Source organism: Primulina tabacum, chromosome 5, assembly GCF_025594145.1.
Source record: "Primulina tabacum isolate GXHZ01 chromosome 5, ASM2559414v2, whole genome shotgun sequence".
NCBI lineage: Eukaryota > Viridiplantae > Streptophyta > Magnoliopsida > Lamiales > Gesneriaceae > Primulina > Primulina tabacum.
In genome coordinates, this window is record NC_134554.1 from 8,683,468 (window position 1) to 8,701,259 (window position 17,792).

At 35.9% G+C, this 17,792-nt stretch overlaps 3 protein-coding genes across 7 annotated transcripts; all 3 read left to right on the top strand.

Annotated features, from left to right (window-relative positions):
- Window positions 1-1,511: 1,511 nt before the first annotated feature.
- Window positions 1,512-8,748, top strand: LOC142546212 (calmodulin-binding protein 60 D-like). 5 transcript variants are annotated; one of them, XM_075653801.1, is made up of 9 exons: window positions 1,512-1,763; window positions 2,023-2,146; window positions 3,950-4,025; window positions 4,510-4,568; window positions 5,446-5,939; window positions 6,388-6,548; window positions 6,648-6,851; window positions 7,437-7,674; window positions 8,038-8,748. In XM_075653801.1, the coding sequence occupies exons 2-9, from the start codon at window positions 2,028-2,030 to the stop codon at window positions 8,580-8,582; spliced, it is 1,896 nt and encodes a 631-aa protein (XP_075509916.1). In that variant the 5' UTR covers window positions 1,512-1,763; window positions 2,023-2,027; the 3' UTR covers window positions 8,583-8,748. The 5 variants fall into 5 exon arrangements, with proteins under 5 accessions (XP_075509916.1, XP_075509920.1, XP_075509918.1 ...); XM_075653805.1 differs by having other exon boundaries at window positions 7,443-7,674; XM_075653803.1 differs by having other exon boundaries at window positions 1,549-1,897.
- Window positions 8,749-10,064: 1,316 nt separating this feature from the next.
- LOC142546214 (putative xyloglucan endotransglucosylase/hydrolase protein 23) lies at window positions 10,065-12,458 on the top strand. The gene is made up of 3 exons (XM_075653807.1): window positions 10,065-10,328; window positions 10,427-10,620; window positions 10,977-12,458. The coding sequence occupies exons 1-3, from the start codon at window positions 10,065-10,067 to the stop codon at window positions 11,374-11,376; spliced, it is 858 nt and encodes a 285-aa protein (XP_075509922.1). The 3' UTR covers window positions 11,377-12,458.
- Window positions 12,014-16,508, top strand: LOC142546213 (putative E3 ubiquitin-protein ligase XBOS32). Its single transcript, XM_075653806.1, has 10 exons — window positions 12,014-13,076; window positions 13,215-13,274; window positions 13,482-13,553; window positions 13,639-13,814; window positions 13,904-14,064; window positions 14,648-14,706; window positions 14,792-14,838; window positions 15,181-15,321; window positions 15,578-15,669; window positions 15,833-16,508. Exons 1-10 carry the CDS (start codon window positions 12,882-12,884, stop codon window positions 16,351-16,353), a joined length of 1,524 nt encoding a protein of 507 aa, XP_075509921.1. The 5' UTR covers window positions 12,014-12,881; the 3' UTR covers window positions 16,354-16,508.
- Window positions 16,509-17,792: the final 1,284 nt, after the last annotated feature.

The following is a 17,792-nucleotide window of genomic DNA, read 5'->3' on the forward strand; positions in this document are numbered from 1 at the left end:
TTTTGCTCAGGTATTGCGGAACATTGTTGCTTATGAACTAAGTGCCTTTCAGGTTCAACATGTATCGACGATTTATATGAAACGAGTTCTATATTTTCCTCACATTTCCTTTATAATTAATCGTCACGAGGAGATACATTCAAGGTAAGGCACCAAGCACGTGAAAAGCCCCGCATTTGTTCCACGTTAATTCGAATTTTATGCTGAATTAAGGTGCATACATCAAATATTGGGATACTGGTAGATGATTTACGTAGTCCAAACTGGTTGTCATGAGCGTTCACATGGGGAGGACAATGTTGCATGTGCCATTTAAAATGCTAGTATTTTGATTTCAATTCTCCTTGTGTTGATTGCATATTTGCAAAAGAGAGTAAGGCTACAAAATCAGTTATTAAAATATGGATTAATATAAACTTTTTTGTGATATGTATAATTAGAAATACTTCAACTTGTAATATAATAAATAATAAAAGTCAAGCTCTCGATTTTTGACTTGATTGGTGTGCGTATATCTTTTGATCAGTTCTCATCCCGACCGAGATGTGGCTCAAAACTTGATCTCGAGTTATTTATTTTATTCGAACATTTATTATCGTTTTACAAAATCAAAGTTATTTCAAAACTTATGGGGAGCGCCTCGATAATATATTGAAGGAATCCCATATAATTACTTCGACAATTTTTCTCGAGATTTTTTTTCCCAAGTGAATAGGACAATATGACACCAAACAACAATACTGGGACCAGATCTTGATTTGATTTGGAAAATTGATCTGATTAGTGTAATTTATCAAAGTTTATAATTATTTATTCCGTATGACACATAAGGTTGTAAACGAATCGAATCGGTTCACGAGTTTTTTAACCGGTTTGATAAATATTTGATTTATATTCTAACCTATCGAACTCGAGCATGATCGAATTTTTTTCGAGCCAAACTCAAATCAAAATTATTTTGTTTGCTAGTTCGCGAGCTACTCGCGAGTTTTAATATTTTATTAATATAATATTATTTATATTAAAAAATATATATAAATTTCGAGTCTTTCTAATGTTTCGAGTTTTCGAACATTTATTCTTTAACCTTAAATACTCGATCAATTATTTGAATTTGAATAGCTAGCTAATAAGTTCGAACATATTGAGTTGAACACAAACTCGAACTTCATTTCAAGACGAATTCAAACAAAAAAAATTAAATTTTTCGAGCTTCGAATCAATATCGAACTCAAATATACCTAATTTGAGTCGAATTTAAACATTAAAGTTTTACTAATATTCAAGTCAATTCAGTTCGTTTACATCCCTAATTCTTCGAAATGAAAAAATGCTATCAGTATTCTGAACATTATAAAATTTGACATTAATAATATTTATTTGTTCGATTAAAATACATGAGAAAACTATCTATCTAATTGAATATATATTTCACAAATTTATGTCATATAAATATCAAGCAAGCAATATGATACAAGCTTAATGTTACAATAATAATGTTAGTATTTTTATCCAACATTTTTACCAACAAAATCCATATGAAAAATAATAAGCTCTGAAAAGGGAGAAAATAATAAATCCGTATCAAAACCAACCACTGCAGTCGAGAACTTAGCCGCAGTGTGTCGACAGCGAAAAGAGAACACAAGAAGATCTCAAATTCTTCCTTCGTATTCAATTCGATTTCCTTCAACTTTGCGCTCTGTGCATCATCCTAAGTCTCTCCGCACAATCACATACTGAACAAATCCCATTGATAAAAGGTACCAAATTAACTCTGTCCACTTTCTGCTTTACCTTGGAAGCTCTTCCGCCCATCAGGTAATCAATCGCATTAGTATTTGCATCGTTGGACGATTTTACACTTAGGGATCTTGATTTTTGAGTGAAAATCAAGGTGGGTTTGTGATTCTTGGGTAAACTGAGATCTGTTTGACTTGGTTTGAAAATTTGTTGAATTGATTTTGTTTTGCGAGCTTAGGGTTGATTTATTTTTGTTATGTTCTTTGGGGCGATTTGAAGTGAAAATGCAGACGAGGTATATGGAGAGAACTAATTCGATGAAAGCGAGAGGAAAAAGGAGTTTGGAAGGCGGTGGTGACGATGAAGAGCAGGAGCCTAACAGGAAAAGGCCTGCTTTAGCTAGGTAACGGCACTGCTCATTTTGTTCTTAACTTTGGTTGTGTTGTTGTAAGGGAATCCTTAATTCTTGATTGTATACATGGATTTAATGAAAAGTTCGAGAAATCGGTTCCTTGTTTATGTGAACAAAGACAAGGGGAGATAAAATTGAATGTTTTTTTGGGTGAAATTTGGGGTTTTGAGTGGAGCTATTTTTTTATTATCTGGAAGATTATCATGCTACGAATTCCCAAGGAAACAAGAACAAGAGAATTTTTTATTTTTAGAAAGCTTTTGTTCCTTTTGTGCAAAGTTTTTTCTCACAAAAAATCTATCCTTCAGTTCTTTGTGGTGTAGTGAGACACTTGGATGTCATAGACCTAGGCAATAAGCTTTTTGCAAGGCACACGCTTTGTCCAAGTGAAATTCTTTAAAGAATAATAATGAACTAGAATATAAATATTTGATAATAGTTTGATTACATATCACTAAATTTGTAACTGAAAAAACTATGAAATGATCATGTACATTGTTGTAAATGGCGGTAGGCGGTGGCTGGCGGTCAGTGACCGCATAGGCGGTTGATTTTTTTTTAAAAATATTTTTATACATAATTATATTCCTATATTACCAAACATTCATATGATTATGAGTTGACTGTAAAATAATTACCAAGCATTCATATGATATTACCAAACAGGGAGTCTTCGCTGCGACGGTGGGCTGTTTGCTGCGGCGGTGGTGGGCGGTTCGAGGTTGTAGGAGGCGGGATGATGGGCCTATCAATGTTTTGACTTTTTGGAGGAGAAAATGTTTTATCATTAGGGTTTTATTAAAAATTAATGCCGCCTCGCCCGCCCCGGCTCATCTTCGACCGCCTACAGAATCCTCTAAGTCAAAGGCGGTGCGGTCGACGGACGCCTCTCGCCTAGGCGGCCACCTCGACCGCCATTTTGAACATCCATTTTGTACAAAAATTCATTAGCCTGTTAGCTAAATTCAATGTTCATAACATTGCATTCACGATGGATCCAGCATCTCCACATTTATTGCATCCTTAAATGATGCATTGAGGTTTTAAACTCAGGCATGGGCTTCAGTAACGAGGCACATGCTTTATTGAAAGGCTCCAGTTTAGCGTGCGTCTAGGTGCAAAGACTCAGTACAAGCTGAACCCATTGTAGCAGGTGTTGTTAATTTTTCTTTGGAAATAGATTCAATTAATTGTGAATAGAAATTGAGTGCAGATAGGCGAGTTTTGCTTCAAACTTTAATAAGAACATAGTATTGGCTTCCTACGTGGCTTTGTTGTTTATTTTCTGCCATGATGTTATTCTTCAGAGTTCAGTGCTTAATGGTTATAAATTTAGCTCTTTGGGTTGTTTTAATTCTTTTTTTTTCTTGGAGCATTTGTCCCAAATTTTGTTCTCTAAACATTGTATTCAAGTTGGCAATTGAAGATAGGGATTTGTTGTCAACTTGACTCTTGGCAACTTTATAAACTGAGACGTGAACTTGAGTGAATGTAGTTTAGTGCATAAGCATAGGGGTTGTAAACTGGAATTTCAAGAGTGAAGATGTTGCCTATTTGTATATCACTATCAGTTTCTTGCGTTTTGTTTCCTTCTTGTATGAGAGCTGTTGAAATGTGCTTTTCATGATATACTTCTTCTTCCTATTTTTAATGCGCTTCTTTTGATCTCGGTCCTCTATCTTTTTAATTTTTATTAATATGAAATTTATTTTTCATTTCTTTGCACGTTCTAATTACTTTATTTGCTTGAGTCCGTAAGGAATGGCTATTTACTTTACAATGCGTGTTATACAGTGTTATTGTGGAAGCTCTTAAAGTGGATAGTCTCCAGAAGCTTTGCTCATCCTTGGAACCCATTCTCCGGAGAGTGGTAAAATATAAGCCTTTTTATTTCTCTCATGACATTGGCATTTTTCTGTTTTCTGACATGAATTTTATTTATAAGTTGAAATAATGTACTAAATGAAATATTTCACCTCTTTCCTTTGATTTTGTTTGATTAGACGACCTTTTGTTTCTTTGTGGATAACGAGGATTCACAGTCCTAGGGGAATTTTTACTTGGAACCACCATATGAAGCTTCACCTCCTCTCCTTTTCTTTCTATAATCATTAAGCAAGATTTCATATATTTTCATGAACTTGTGATTAAGGTCCCACTCTCACAATTGTGCAAATAGTTGTTTCACTTTCTTTAGTCAGTGTCTGGGACCCCTACTACGTATGTCCATGAAGCAAATCTTCATTCAAACTAATCTTTGTTGCATGACATTCACCTTCATCTTGTTGACATTATATCAGTGTTGATTTGTTTATGAGAAAGCTTTGCGTTATCCACAAGTTTGTCATTGACAGGTTAGTGAAGAAATTGAACGAGCATTGGCCAAGATGGGCCCTGCCAGAATTGAAGGAAGGTTAGTCATTTTGTTTCACAAGTCACCAAGGAAATTGCAACGGCTTGTTTGTGTTTCAAAAAACATCTGATTCTTTACTGATTTATTTTTGCATATGCTATTAAGTCTAATGGAATCCATTGACAGATGGTTTACGATTTTTAAAAATCTGACTGTGGCTTCTTTGGTAATTTATAGTCCATTGAATTTATGCTCTACAATCTATACTTCTTTCATACTTGTAAATTAAGCATGCAAAGTACCTTTCCGAAAAAAGATTAATATGATTATTTGTTATTCACGAGTGCTGCTGTTTCTAAAACTCATCCAGTTAGTGTGTTGGGCACTCGTTTCTAAAACTTATCCTTCACCCCTTTCTGCAAATTAGTGTGTTGCCCACTATAGAAACTTACATTATTGTCATGCATAGGAACTCCAGTGGCGATGTCAGTTACATAATCATAACTTTTTTTTTATGACACTACTCTCTTAGCTTTTTAATCAAATTTTACTTATAAGACAAGTTCAGAGTGAAATTAGTGGACTATTTTGGCTTTTCTCATTATTGGCATCTTTCTTTTTCCAACTTAGCAAACAGAAGCTTTTAAAATTGGATAATGTTTAGGAATTTTACTAGCTTTTGCTGGTTTCCTTCTATATGTGCATTGGGAAATCAGTCATGTAGTTAATTCTGTCATTAGAAAATTCAGTAAATTTTTTATCACATGCAGTGTAACAAAAGATGGTAATCATTTTGCTGATCAAATTAGTCTAGAAATGTAAAGAGAGCACTTATGGTTATTTTCTGGCCTTGTTTGCTTTGACCTGTAGTTTTTTTTAATACAGTACTCAAGATTCATTTATTGTAGAAGTTATTCCTAAGAAATTGAGAGTTCAGGTCATCACCGAAACGAATTGAAGGGCCAGATGGAAGAAACTTACAGCTTCACTTTAAGTCCAGGCTTTCTCTCCCGCTGTTCACAGGGGGTAAAGTAGAAGGAGAACAGGGTGCTGCCATCCATGTTGTTTTAATTGATCATAACACCGGCCATGTTGAGACATCTGGACCTGAATCTTCTGTGAAGCTGGACATAGTTACTCTGGAAGGTGACTTCAATAATGAAGATAACGAGGATTGGAATGAGGAAGAGTTTGAAAGTCATATTGTGAAAGAGCGTGAGGGAAAGAGACCTCTATTGACTGGGGATTTGCAGGTCACCCTCAAGGAAGGTGTCGGAACTCTTGGAGATCTCACATTTACTGATAATTCAAGTTGGATAAGAAGCAGGAAGTTCAGACTTGGCTTGAAGGTTGCATCAGGATATTGCGAGGGCATTCGCATCCGGGAGGCAAAGACGGAAGCTTTTACTGTTAAGGATCACCGAGGAGAATGTAAAGAAATTTAAATTTCTGTTTTCAACTAATATTGTAGAATGTCGACATTGATATGGTAAGATACAGACATGGAAAAGGAAATAATAAGAAAGATGATGTCATGTTAGGAAAAGGAAAATTACATAATTATTAACGCACAGAGAAACAAAAGGCGGACGAGCATAAACAAGTTATGTGGAGGGTAAATTAGCTGTAGTTTTTCAAAATCATGTATCAATATGTATTTCTAGTCAATGTTAATAACTATATCACTATAACCATTTTCTGGATATCGGTGAATCTGTCGATACAAGTCCAAAATATTCAAGCTGCGCGATTTCCGTCTTATGCTTTACATACACTTATTGAATCATGTGCATGTTTTGAGGCCATAGTTGGCTTGACTATGTCGTGTGTTGGCTCACTGTATTTGAATATTTATGGAAGTGTCCTCTTCTCTTGATAGTGTACAAGAAACACTACCCACCTGCTTTGAATGATGAGGTGTGGAGATTGGAGAAGATTGGGAAGGACGGATCATTTCACAAGAGGCTTAATAATAAGGGGATATTTACTGTGGAGGACTTCCTTCGGCTTGTGGTCAGGGACTCCCAGAAGTTGAGGAATGTAAGTAGTTGCAGTTACTTTATCAGAAATTACTTTTCTGTATAAGTCCAAAAAAAAATTACTTTTCTGTAAGCTGGATTGAAAATTTGGTGTTGGCAGATACTGGGTAGTGGTATGTCCAATAAGATGTGGGATGCCCTTCAAGAGCATGCAAAGACTTGTGTCTTGAGTGGAAAGCTATATGTATACTATCCTTATGATGCAAGAAGTATAGGTGTTGTTTTTAACAATATCTTCGAGCTGAGTGGCCTCATAACAGATGATCAATATTATTCGGCGGATTCACTTTCTGACGGCCAGAAGGTTTGTCAACTTTCTTACAAGTTGATGTTGCATTTTTTATGAGCTTTTTTTTGGCTATTCATGAGCTTAAAAAATATCCTTAGCCAGATATTTCTCGCTTCTATTTTGTTCATTGGTTGTTGAAATCCTTCATGCTGCATAATGACAATTCGTATGCGGTTGTGATTGTATTATTTTGTTATTCTAACTTCCATTTAGTTTTTATTGCATTTGGTGAATTGATTTTGAATTCAGTTTTGTTGGTATCTGAACTAAGGCTTGTGGTTTGTCTCTTTGAAGTGAACGTATAGTTAAAAAATCTTGGAATGTACCGTCCTTTTCTGGTATTCATGGAGCATGACTACATTCTCTTTCTCTGTGCATTTGATAGTTTATCAAGAAATCATCTTGTTTTGTATGTCCTCCAGACTTTGAGTTTTATGAGCATGTTGATTTGGAAAGTACTTTTGCTGTTGTTGAATATCTTATTCACTTTGGATTCTAAAGCGAAAGACTGCAGATTAATTATTTACAAAAAGAATCCTTCATAGTCCCATGAATGGATGATTTTATCTATGCAATTTTTTAATCTTATCATACCTGTAGGTACAGGTGGACAGCTGGGTGAAGAAAGCATACGATAATTGGAATCAAGTTGTTGAGTATGATGGAAAATCCATGGTGAACTTCAAGCAAATCAAGCAGTCAAGCATATCCCGAAACGATGTTCCTTTGGGCCCAGTCAATTATCCAAATTCTTTAAATGGTCAACTTCCACCACAAAGAATGCCAGTATCAGTTCTTTCTGAACCTTCATTAGTGGATCCAAGCATGCTGGTTGCAGGTTGGCGTCTCTCTTATTTGCTGTTGATAATTAACAACGCCACCATGATTCAAATAATATGTTTATGGACAACTGTATTTGAATTTTGTCCTTGTTGATCCCTTTTTATTGTAATTTGATTACAATCCGAAGGCTTGCATCTCACTTGCATGTTCCGTTCCTCTTTGCTCAACAAGTAGCTTAATTACTGTTCTGCCCTTTTTTTCTATATGAATGAAATTTTGAGTTGATCAACTGTTTTATTGCCAAAAATAATCTGCTTTATTAAGACAAGAATTATGTGGCTAGAGTAGGTAAAATTTGTAAGTTCGTATTGTCATACAGTTATTCACTTTGTGTTCGATTTAATGGAAATCAATACAGGTTCCAGTTACAATGTCAACATGACCACCAAATATCCTCCCAGTTCCCGCTCCAATTTTGTTTCAGGCTCCTTCACTCAGCACAACCAGCCACTTAATCTTTCGAACCAAATCCAAAGCGCCACATATGACGATCGGGCTGGGCTTGCCCTCGGCCCTCCTCAGTCATCCTTCCAAGCCAATACTAATCCTTTCGAAGACTGGTCCAGTAACCGAGATAAAGGGATCGATGATTTCTTGTCAGAAGATGAAATTCGTTTAAAGAGCCATGAACTGCTCGAGAATGAAGAAATGCAGGATTTGATTCGCCTTTTCAACATTGGAGGCAATGCCTCTATAAATGCGAATGAAGATGGATACAGTTTCCCTCCTTACACCTCATCTCCATCCACTAGCTTCAGTTATAGTGAGGATCGACAACGTTCTGGTTCTGGTAAGGCATTTGTGGGTTGGCTGAAGATTAAGGCTGCGATGAGGTGGGGCATCTTTATCAGGAAGAAAGCAGCTGAAAGGAGAGCACAGATTGTAGAGTTAGAAGATGAATAGAGTTCATTCCGAAAATGGAAAACGCAATCGCTCTGGGTTTGTTTCATCTGACACTCAAGATTTCATGTAAAGTCAGTCACCTGTACAATAAGTTATTTACTGATAAAACTAATTGTTAACTTGGTGTGTACTCGCTCCTTTTTATCTTTATTCTGAATTCGTATCATTTACGTGTGATTTGCTTTTCTTTTGCTTAGGATTTCAGTGTCATTGACAATATTTCTTTTGAAGGTGGTTGTACAACTAGATCTTGTGCTTGATGTATAGTGCAACATTTTATGAATGAAACACTTATTTGTGTATGTATACCTCTTGAGTTAAAAAATAAAATAAAAAAAAAAGATCTTTGCGAATCTAAGTGTACGTTTACTTTTCCTCGAATGTTTTCATGTCCCAGAGAAATGAACTTACCTTCAATGTTTAGATTTTTTTCCCAAAATTAATTATTTTAACACTCAATCTTGTATCACTCTGGAAAGTCATTTCTATTATCATGTTTTATTATAATACAAGATATCAAATTCTACGTTAGAAAATTTTTCCTGCAAAAAATTTGTAGAACATGGTTTAGATTTCTCAATTCATCTATAACCAAATATCTCTGATCCTTTCGATTCTTGTTTACATTTTTTGAGGAAATGAAGTTTCTATCTTCATTTAAAATTTCGAGAGGTGAGAATATAATAAATATATAATTCCTAAGTTGAGTGCATGTCCAAAGCATATCACATGACATCAGATCCGATGTTTGGACAAAAAGAAGCAGTCAGCATCGGCAGAAACTTACAACAAAAGTTCCCGATTACCCATGCACCCCTAGCAAGCTTTCCTTTAATTGCACAATACATATGCATATATGTGTGTGCGTGTATATCCATCTGGTTGTGTGTGTGTGTGTCCATCTGGTAACAACTCACATTCGTTTCGGAGCATTAACAAAAGGCCATCAATGGTGGTGATGAATCCAATTTCAATTCAACTGACACATGTTTGTACACAGTATACTTAATATTATTCTGTGCTTATCTAGTGCTAGCTAGCTGTCCGCAACTCTACCCCTCACGGATGGAAAATTCGTGAGAATTTATAAAGTTTAAATGAAATGCAGCAACGTTGTGCCACCAGTACTGGCTAGCTTTGATGGATATCCTTCTTTTCCGACCGTATTTTGAGACATTCATATGGATTATATAATAAGAAATTCAAGATCTTAATAAATGTGGTATCAAGATATATCATGCATGAATAAAAGAGCGCTTTATAGAAAAAGACGTAAAAAAAACCATTAGTATGGAACACTTGGTTTGTTGAATATATATGTACTTTAACCAAAATAAAATAAAAGATCAAAATTCTGTAAATCAATATATTGAATTATATATATATACATGTATATATCAACATTCCACATGTCATCTTCGCATGCATTCTTGGCTCCTATTTAAACATCGAGGAGTTCGGAAGCAGAGAAAAAAGCAAAAAATGGGTTCACTAGTTTTACTTTTCTGCTCATTTCTGAGCATTTCGACGGTGGCCAGCGCGGGCAGCAACTATTACCAAGATTTCGACATCACTTGGGGCGAAGGAAACGCAAAAATCCTCAACAACGGCGAGCTTTTGATTCTCTCACTCGACAACTATTCCGGGTCTGGTTTCCAGTCGAATAGCCGGTACATGTTCGGGATGATCGACATGCAACTCAAGCTTGTTCCCGGAAACTCTGCCGGAACAGTCACCGCTTATTATGTATGTATGCATGTTTGAAGAATTCAACAGAAAGATCTGTGATATATTTTTACCTGATGATTGATTGGTTTTTGTTGGATATATGTATGAATCTGTAGTTGTCCTCGGGAGGGTGGAATCATGACGAGATAGACTTCGAGTTCCTGGGGAACACGAGCGGGGAGCCCTACACAGTTCATACAAATGTGTATACGCAAGGCAAAGGGGAGAGAGAGCAGCAGTTTCGTCTGTGGTTTGATCCTACCGCAGATTTCCACACATATTCGGTTCTGTGGAATCCTCAAACTATTGTGTAAGCACGCTCTTTCAATCAATTGCTTTTTTCTAAAAAATTTTGTAGTGAACTAATCAAAGGAAATTTTTTTTGGGTCATTTGTGATTTAATTCTCTGTGTATAGTTTGCGATCTTTGACTTTAAAAAAAAAAAAAAAAAACTTTAGTCGTTTTTCAATTTACCTTTATATGAGGTTGAGATGTAAAGTATCATGTTAGCATTCTAACACCAAAATTGAAATTTGGTAAAATAAATGAAAATATATGTCAAAAATCAGAGTCCGACCTTAAACATTATCAATATGGTCGTAAACAACGCCTTTTGTGCATGTTTCAAGTCACCATCTCCACATGATTAAATCTTGTGAATGCCAGCTTCTCAGTAGACAACACACCATTGCGAGAATTCAAGAACATGGAAAACAACGGAGTCCCATTCCCCAACACCCAACCGATGAAGCTCTACTCGAGCATCTGGAATGCGGATGAATGGGCGACAAGAGGTGGCTTAATCAAGACTGATTGGACTCAAGCTCCCTTCTCTGCTTCGTACAGAAACTTTCATGCAGACGCTTGCATCGTCTCCTCCGCAATGGCCAGCGCTTGCGGTGTTCCTTCGGAAGAAAATAACAGGCCTTGGCTGTCCCAGAAATTGGATCCCAATGGCGAGGAGAGGCTCAAATGGGTGCAGAAGAATCATATGGTATATGATTACTGTGCCGATGCCAAGCGATTCCCGCAGGGTTTTCCTCTAGAGTGTAGCACGAACATGTAGAGGAACAGATACGTACATTAATGGTGTATATTCTGGCATATTTGTGGACTGGTGAGATCAAGCGACTTGAAAATCAATTCTCTATTTGAGGGAAGAAATTCTGGCATGGACACCGAAATAAGATGAATCTTCCTTTTAATTAGTGTTGATGTAGATATGGGTTAACGTAGTTTTTGTAAATTTAGAACGAAATCGAAGTCCATCGGAATTCGGAAGTCATAATTTTAACTTGGCTATATCAGATCTACTTTTATTTATCTCACATTTTGTTCAAGATTTCATGCTTTGTTCTTTGCATCAACTCACGTAAGTTATCCAATAATTAGAGTGTTCAAGGTTTCATGCTTTGCTCTTTCCATCATGTTCAAGATCCACGAGTTCTCCAATATCATATCCAATGAGCCAGCCGTGCGCTTAGAAAGGTGCCTTATCTTAGCAAGAATAACAAAATAAATAAAATGACATATTTTGTTATTTAAATAAATTAAAAATCATTTTTTTTAAATAAAGTAGCTAAAAATGTTCAAATAATGCCGATTATTTAGGGTGACACCTAATGACAAGCCAAGATTTGGGTTACTTCCACTATCGTGGACACAGAATATTAGGCTGGAAGTAGGGAAACAGAGATTTTATTGGGATGATTGTCTGTCATTAATATTTTTTTAAAAGTTTTTTATTGATAAAAAAATCCCAAAACAAAAACAAATGTAACGCTATTTTTGGGTTGAGTTTGTGGGGATGGTGGAATTTGGCCTTGCCAAAACACGTGAATCTTGGAATCTTGTTGTTATCTTTATTCTGAATTTCCGGGAAAATATTGGAACCTAGCTTGCTGGGTGTTCTTGATTTATAGGCCAAGTTTTGAGCTTGGAGGTGGTTTTCAAGGATTTCTCTATTTTCCGGGATTTTTTTGGAAGTAATTGGACAGAATTTTGATTTTGGGGTGTCTGAAATTTTCTTCATTCCCTCAGGTTTTAGGCGAAACTAGACAATTTGGTTGGAAAATTCAGTTATACGGAAATCTGTCTTTATCAAGATAGAGAAATCTGTTTTTAAAAAGATAAATTGCTCATCCTCTTGCATTTGGTGAATATCAAGTTGGTGTTGCGTATAGGTTGATGCTGGTGAAGTTTGTTTTCTTTCCAATTCAATATTTCGAACATTGTTGAATTATCAATTGTAGAGCGTGAAACTCCGACAGTTGAAAAAGACTTTTTAGGTGTATGTACAGGTGAAGATTAGTTCAGAGTTTGTTTATTTAGGTGGAAAACATGACATATGAGTTCAGAAAGTTTATAATATTGCGATTCCTTGGATGGTTCGAAGATCAAGAAACAACAGTTTGGGGTAGTGACAAGCGAAACTGATGTATATATGTTTCTTTTTCATTAATTCATTCATTCAATTTAGGGAACAGAAATATCATTTCTGAAGTTAAATTAGAAGCCTTAGTTTTATTAAATATCTTGATTTCATGATTATTAGATTCGGTTGGTATCAAAATGAGATTTTTGAGACTTGTGGGTAAATCTTTTGGATGTTCTGCCTCTGGGGAGCGTCTTGTGTCAGCAGCAAGAGATGGGGATCTTCAAGAAGCTAAGGCATTGTTAGACTATAATCCTCGTCTCGCGAGGTACTCGACTTTCGGTGTTCGCAATTCTCCGTTGCATTATTCTGCCGCTCATGGTCATAATGAGGTATAAGTTCATATAGTTTAATATGAGGTTTTTTTTATTACATCCAAACACTTAATTTGAAGTAGATTTAATCATAAAGTAGTAGTGTAATAAACTTTAGACATTCATATGGTATATAACATTGTTCCTTACATTTAGATTGTCGCGCTCTTGCTTGAGTCGGGGGTTGACATTAATCTCAGGAACTATCGAGGGCAGGTACGACCTTGGTCCTTATCCCCTCATTGTGAATGGCACCTGTAGATTCTTCACTTATTGTGAATTAAGTTCCTCAATTCTACGTACCAAAATGAGGATTACTTGGTGCCACGTGCATTAATTTTGTAAAGATCTGTACTTTCTTTGTAACTAAAATAGAGAATTTTGGTGTAAATTGAAATTGTTTTATTTGCTTTCTGGTGGTAGACTGCCCTGATGCAAGCTTCTCAATGTGGTCACTGGGAGGTTGTTCAGACTCTGATTCTTTATAAAGCCAGCGTATGACTTTTCTTGTATTTTTCTTAAATATTGACGAATTGTGTTCCAGTTTGTGGAAAAAAATAAAGTTGTGATTCTATCTTAGATACACAGAGCTGATTATCTAAATGAAGCAACTGCCCTCCACTTAGCTGCTCTGAACGGTCATTCCCGGTGCATTCGGCTTCTCCTTGCTGATTATGTTCCTAGCAATCCAAATTTCTGTAGCATCTCAAGTAAAAGATCGAAGAATGATAAATCTGTTCTAGATTTTGATGAACGGTACACAAATTAGAACTGTTTTTTTTTTTTAATTTCTATTTTCCTTTATGCAAGGAGCTGAGTATATTTGATTTTCTTGTCTTCCTTAGTGCACTGTATGGAGTAATCAACAGGCCTGCTGATGGTGGTGTCACAGCCCTTCATATGTCTGCATTAAATGGGCATGTCGAAACAGTTCACCTCCTTTTGGATTTAGGGGCATCAGTTACCAATGTCACGTTGGAAGACGGAACTACTGTTGATTTGATTGGTGAGATCGATTTCTTATTTCCATTTCTTTTTTTCTTTAAGTTAGAATCATCACACCTGAATCAATAGTTTATGATTTCTAGCAACTGTCATTCTTCTTATTGCATGTGCCATTTCTTTTAGATTTTTGTTTCTTTATTGGTACGTCCTTGTTGTATTGATCGTTGAGATTACCTTAATGATTTCTTGAAAATCATACTTTTAATCTTATCATATTTGAATTGCTTTGGAACTCCAGTAATATTTGCTTTACTAAATTGTTGCTGAAACCCAAGTCACGGTTTTGATTATCAGCCTGCTAAATTGATGGGGCATAGATTCTTGAGGCAGTTTGGACAATTTACTCTGGTTTTCGTTCTTTTTAATTGCAAAAAGAAAAAGAGTTATGGCCGCTAGCACTTGGTCTTGTGTTAATGCTAAATATCATATGATATAAGGCAATTCAACCTTCAGTAGTCATTTGTGGGAAATTATGCATTTTTCTGGAAATCTGTAGCATTTGTTCGTTAAAAGGCTTATCTATTATTGTTATATTACGTTATTTATTTTTGAGAGTACAAAATGAATAAATGATTACCTTGCAGGTTCTGGAAGCACACCACTTCATTATGCTGCCTGTGGCGGTAATGTTCAATGTTGTCAGGTTAGTTATCTGGTGACCGACGAGTTTCTGCTGTTCGTCTGTAGAAATGGGTTTAACTCATGACATCTTTTGTCGCTGTCTTCAGCTTTTGATATCCAGGGGAGCAAGCCTGACAACGGAAAATGCAAACGGGTATGTTTGTTGGCATAGCTTGGAATCTAACCTCGAAACAAAATTATTTAAATTTATGACATTCATCAAGCTAAAGATACATACATGAGAAGGTCACTATTTAAAAAACATTTTGAGGGAAAGTCGATCTCCAAAGTTTCCCTTCGTTGTTTATCCTTCATATACTTCTTCAAATTATAATGACGCCACCTATATTTGGCGTTTTTATCTTTTATTAAGCAAAGTTTGTTGCACTACAGAATCAATACCTTCTTCGATTATTATTTCTATTTCAAGTTTAACTAATTATAATAACCGAATTTTATATCACTAATTGATATTTCATTCTATTATGTCTGAAAGATGGACTCCTTTGATGGTTGCTCGTTCCTGGCATAAAGATTGGCTTGAGGACACTCTTAGCCAACGGCAAGAAGGCCAAGCAAAATTTAGTCCTTCACCTTACTTATGTCTTCCACTTATGAGTATCGTTGAGATTGCTAGGTGAGTGAAAGTCACAATGTTCTACTTGAGATTCTAAATAAACTAATTTCTCTTATTAGGGGACAAACTTTAGGATAAGGACCCCGACTAATTTTGATGTTTTCCCAGTGATATCGGGTTTTAAACAGAACCATATGCACTGGGCTAAGTTTATACATAAATCGATATCATTCATTAGATACTGAGAACTTGTTCTACTCTCGCTATATTTGTCAAAGAAGGTTTCAGATAATATCTTTTATTCGTGGAATTTCAGAGAATGTGGTTGGAGAAGCAATGACTCACTGCCCACATGCTCAGACCCATGTGTTGTTTGCTTGGAGAGGAAGTGCACCGTTGCTGCTGATGGTATATCAATACTAATTCTCTTTCTTTTTTGTTGTTCAGTGCCCCTTGATAAATAACGTGGCAACTGTTTCACTCGTAAAACGAGAGCAGCTCGAGCATTGCAAAGGGATTACCGTGGCCTTATTGTTCTCTAATTCAATTATTCATTTATACTTCCGTACAGATTGTTTCCACGAGTTTTGCACTCATTGTGCCTTATATCTTTGTTCCACCAATACCACATCCACCGTGGCTCATGGGCCGCCTGGTTCAATCCCCTGTCCGCTATGCCGTCATGGTATAGTTTCTTTCACCAGGCTTGAAAGCACAAAGCCTATCTTGAAGGAAATTGCAAGAACGAGTTTATCGCTGCCTTTTTGCGCTTGTGTAGCAGAAATCCCAGAATCCATCTCTGTCGAAACTCCGTTTTGTAAGCCAGACGGTGCTCCGTGTGTTCCACTCTCTCCTTTTGGTTCTTTCCGATCCTTGAGTTGCCGAAGGTTTCATTCTTTGAAACTCAACCCCAGCCTATGCATGGGATCTCCAGATGTTAGCCATTCTTTGGTTTCAAGAGCAACAGATTGCAGCCTGCAGAATCAGTTGCTTAGATGTTCAAGATCAAGCTTTAGACGCTCGACTTCTCAGAACGAGAGACGGAGATGGCTGTGTTCTTTTAGTCGATCTGTCGAAACTGGACGGGGTTGATAAAGAAAGATTGGACTGAAGCTCTTGGCTTGCTGAGCCATCTAGAATATTTCTTTGATGACAAAATTGTATATTTGAATTGTGTATATTGAGGACATTTATTTGTTCCAGGCTACAATTTTCTTCTAAATTTGTATGTGTTACTATTTGAAATATCTCCTTGATTTTTAAAAGAACTGTCGAACTCCACCCGTTTTACATCTTGTGTGGTTTTGAGTGCCATGTTACTTGTTGGCAATGTATAATATAAGAGAAGATATATTAAGCCTTTTTGTTGCTCTACCAACCCATCAATGGAGCCTAATCTATCCCGCATATTTTCTGTCAACTTTTCTTCATCTTCACATGGAACCAAAAAATGTCAAGAATTAGAGCTGCTCTCAAATGGTTCAAGCGAGCGTATTGTCGACCCATGGACGTCGACAAACACCTGTCTGCCTTCTCTGAGACGGTCTACGTTATTAGAAAAACCCGCAACTTGACTTTTGAAGGAATCGTGCCACATGTGGATTGAGTTTTTCTTCAAGATCAAAGTTTTTCCTCTTAGATTCTTGTATTTACACTTTCCAGCGTCTTCCTGCTGTGTGTTTTATTTTGTTTTATGTTTAAGTTTCCACTATGTCTTTACGGTACTTATATTCGTTGATCTGTCCGGATATGTCACTGTGTCACAAACTATTTTGTCGATAATTTTTCATTTCACGATTAAAAAAAAAAGAGAAGAAGTAAAAATAGGGATGAAGAAAAGCTGAGCAATCATTATTGTGTGATATACAGATAAATAATCTTATCTTATTTTGTATGAGCAGGGAACCATTAATCTCGATAGACAATTATTCATGTGATCATGTAGTCATAAAAAAATCCGTTTTTTTCCTGATTTCCATATTTTGTTTCGATATTTTCATGATAATTTTTTTTTCAAGAAGTTACATGTTGATTTTAAAATGACTTATATTGGTTTTTTTAAAAAAATCTCAACGTGTTTTTGGAAGAAATTTTACGTTAGATCGGATTCATTTCACCCAGAATAACATTTATTGTTCATTTGGTGTGTGATCTCACAAAATATCTGGACGTCACACCAAATGAATGACATGATCCAGCAAGTGAAACAATAGCTTATGGTCTATGCTTTACCGTAGTCAACGTTGCCATGGTGTGGAAGAAGTCAAATGAAGCATGGCTCTCATTTTCAAACTGACTAAAATACTAAAATTGTCACGTCAATATAAGCATGTAATTTAGCACAATATATATATATTATTATAATGTGGCCGGCCTCTCAATTATTTACCTTTTTTATAAAAAAAAAATTGTTTCCTTAGTATATATTTGATTTCTATGTGGATTTTTTTGACTCTACAGTTGTCAATGACCTTAGTAGGTCCATACAGTTCCACAATTTATTAAGTGCTGATATTATACCTAATCACTGG

Coding starts and splice junctions, on each gene's coding strand:
- LOC142546212 (XM_075653801.1), top strand. CDS start 2,028: ATGCAGACGAGGTATATGGAGAGAACTAATTCGATGAAAGCGAGAGGA. Junction 4,026..4,509: donor AACCCATTCTCCGGAGAGTG/GTAAAATATAAG, acceptor TGTCATTGACAG/GTTAGTGAAGAAATTGAACG. Junction 6,852..7,436: donor CACTTTCTGACGGCCAGAAG/GTTTGTCAACTT, acceptor TCATACCTGTAG/GTACAGGTGGACAGCTGGGT.
- LOC142546214 (XM_075653807.1), top strand. CDS start 10,065: ATGGGTTCACTAGTTTTACTTTTCTGCTCATTTCTGAGCATTTCGACG. Junction 10,329..10,426: donor GAACAGTCACCGCTTATTAT/GTATGTATGCAT, acceptor ATGAATCTGTAG/TTGTCCTCGGGAGGGTGGAA. Junction 10,621..10,976: donor TGGAATCCTCAAACTATTGT/GTAAGCACGCTC, acceptor TGTGAATGCCAG/CTTCTCAGTAGACAACACAC.
- LOC142546213 (XM_075653806.1), top strand. CDS start 12,882: ATGAGATTTTTGAGACTTGTGGGTAAATCTTTTGGATGTTCTGCCTCT. Junction 13,077..13,214: donor CCGCTCATGGTCATAATGAG/GTATAAGTTCAT, acceptor CCTTACATTTAG/ATTGTCGCGCTCTTGCTTGA. Junction 13,815..13,903: donor GTTCTAGATTTTGATGAACG/GTACACAAATTA, acceptor TGTCTTCCTTAG/TGCACTGTATGGAGTAATCA.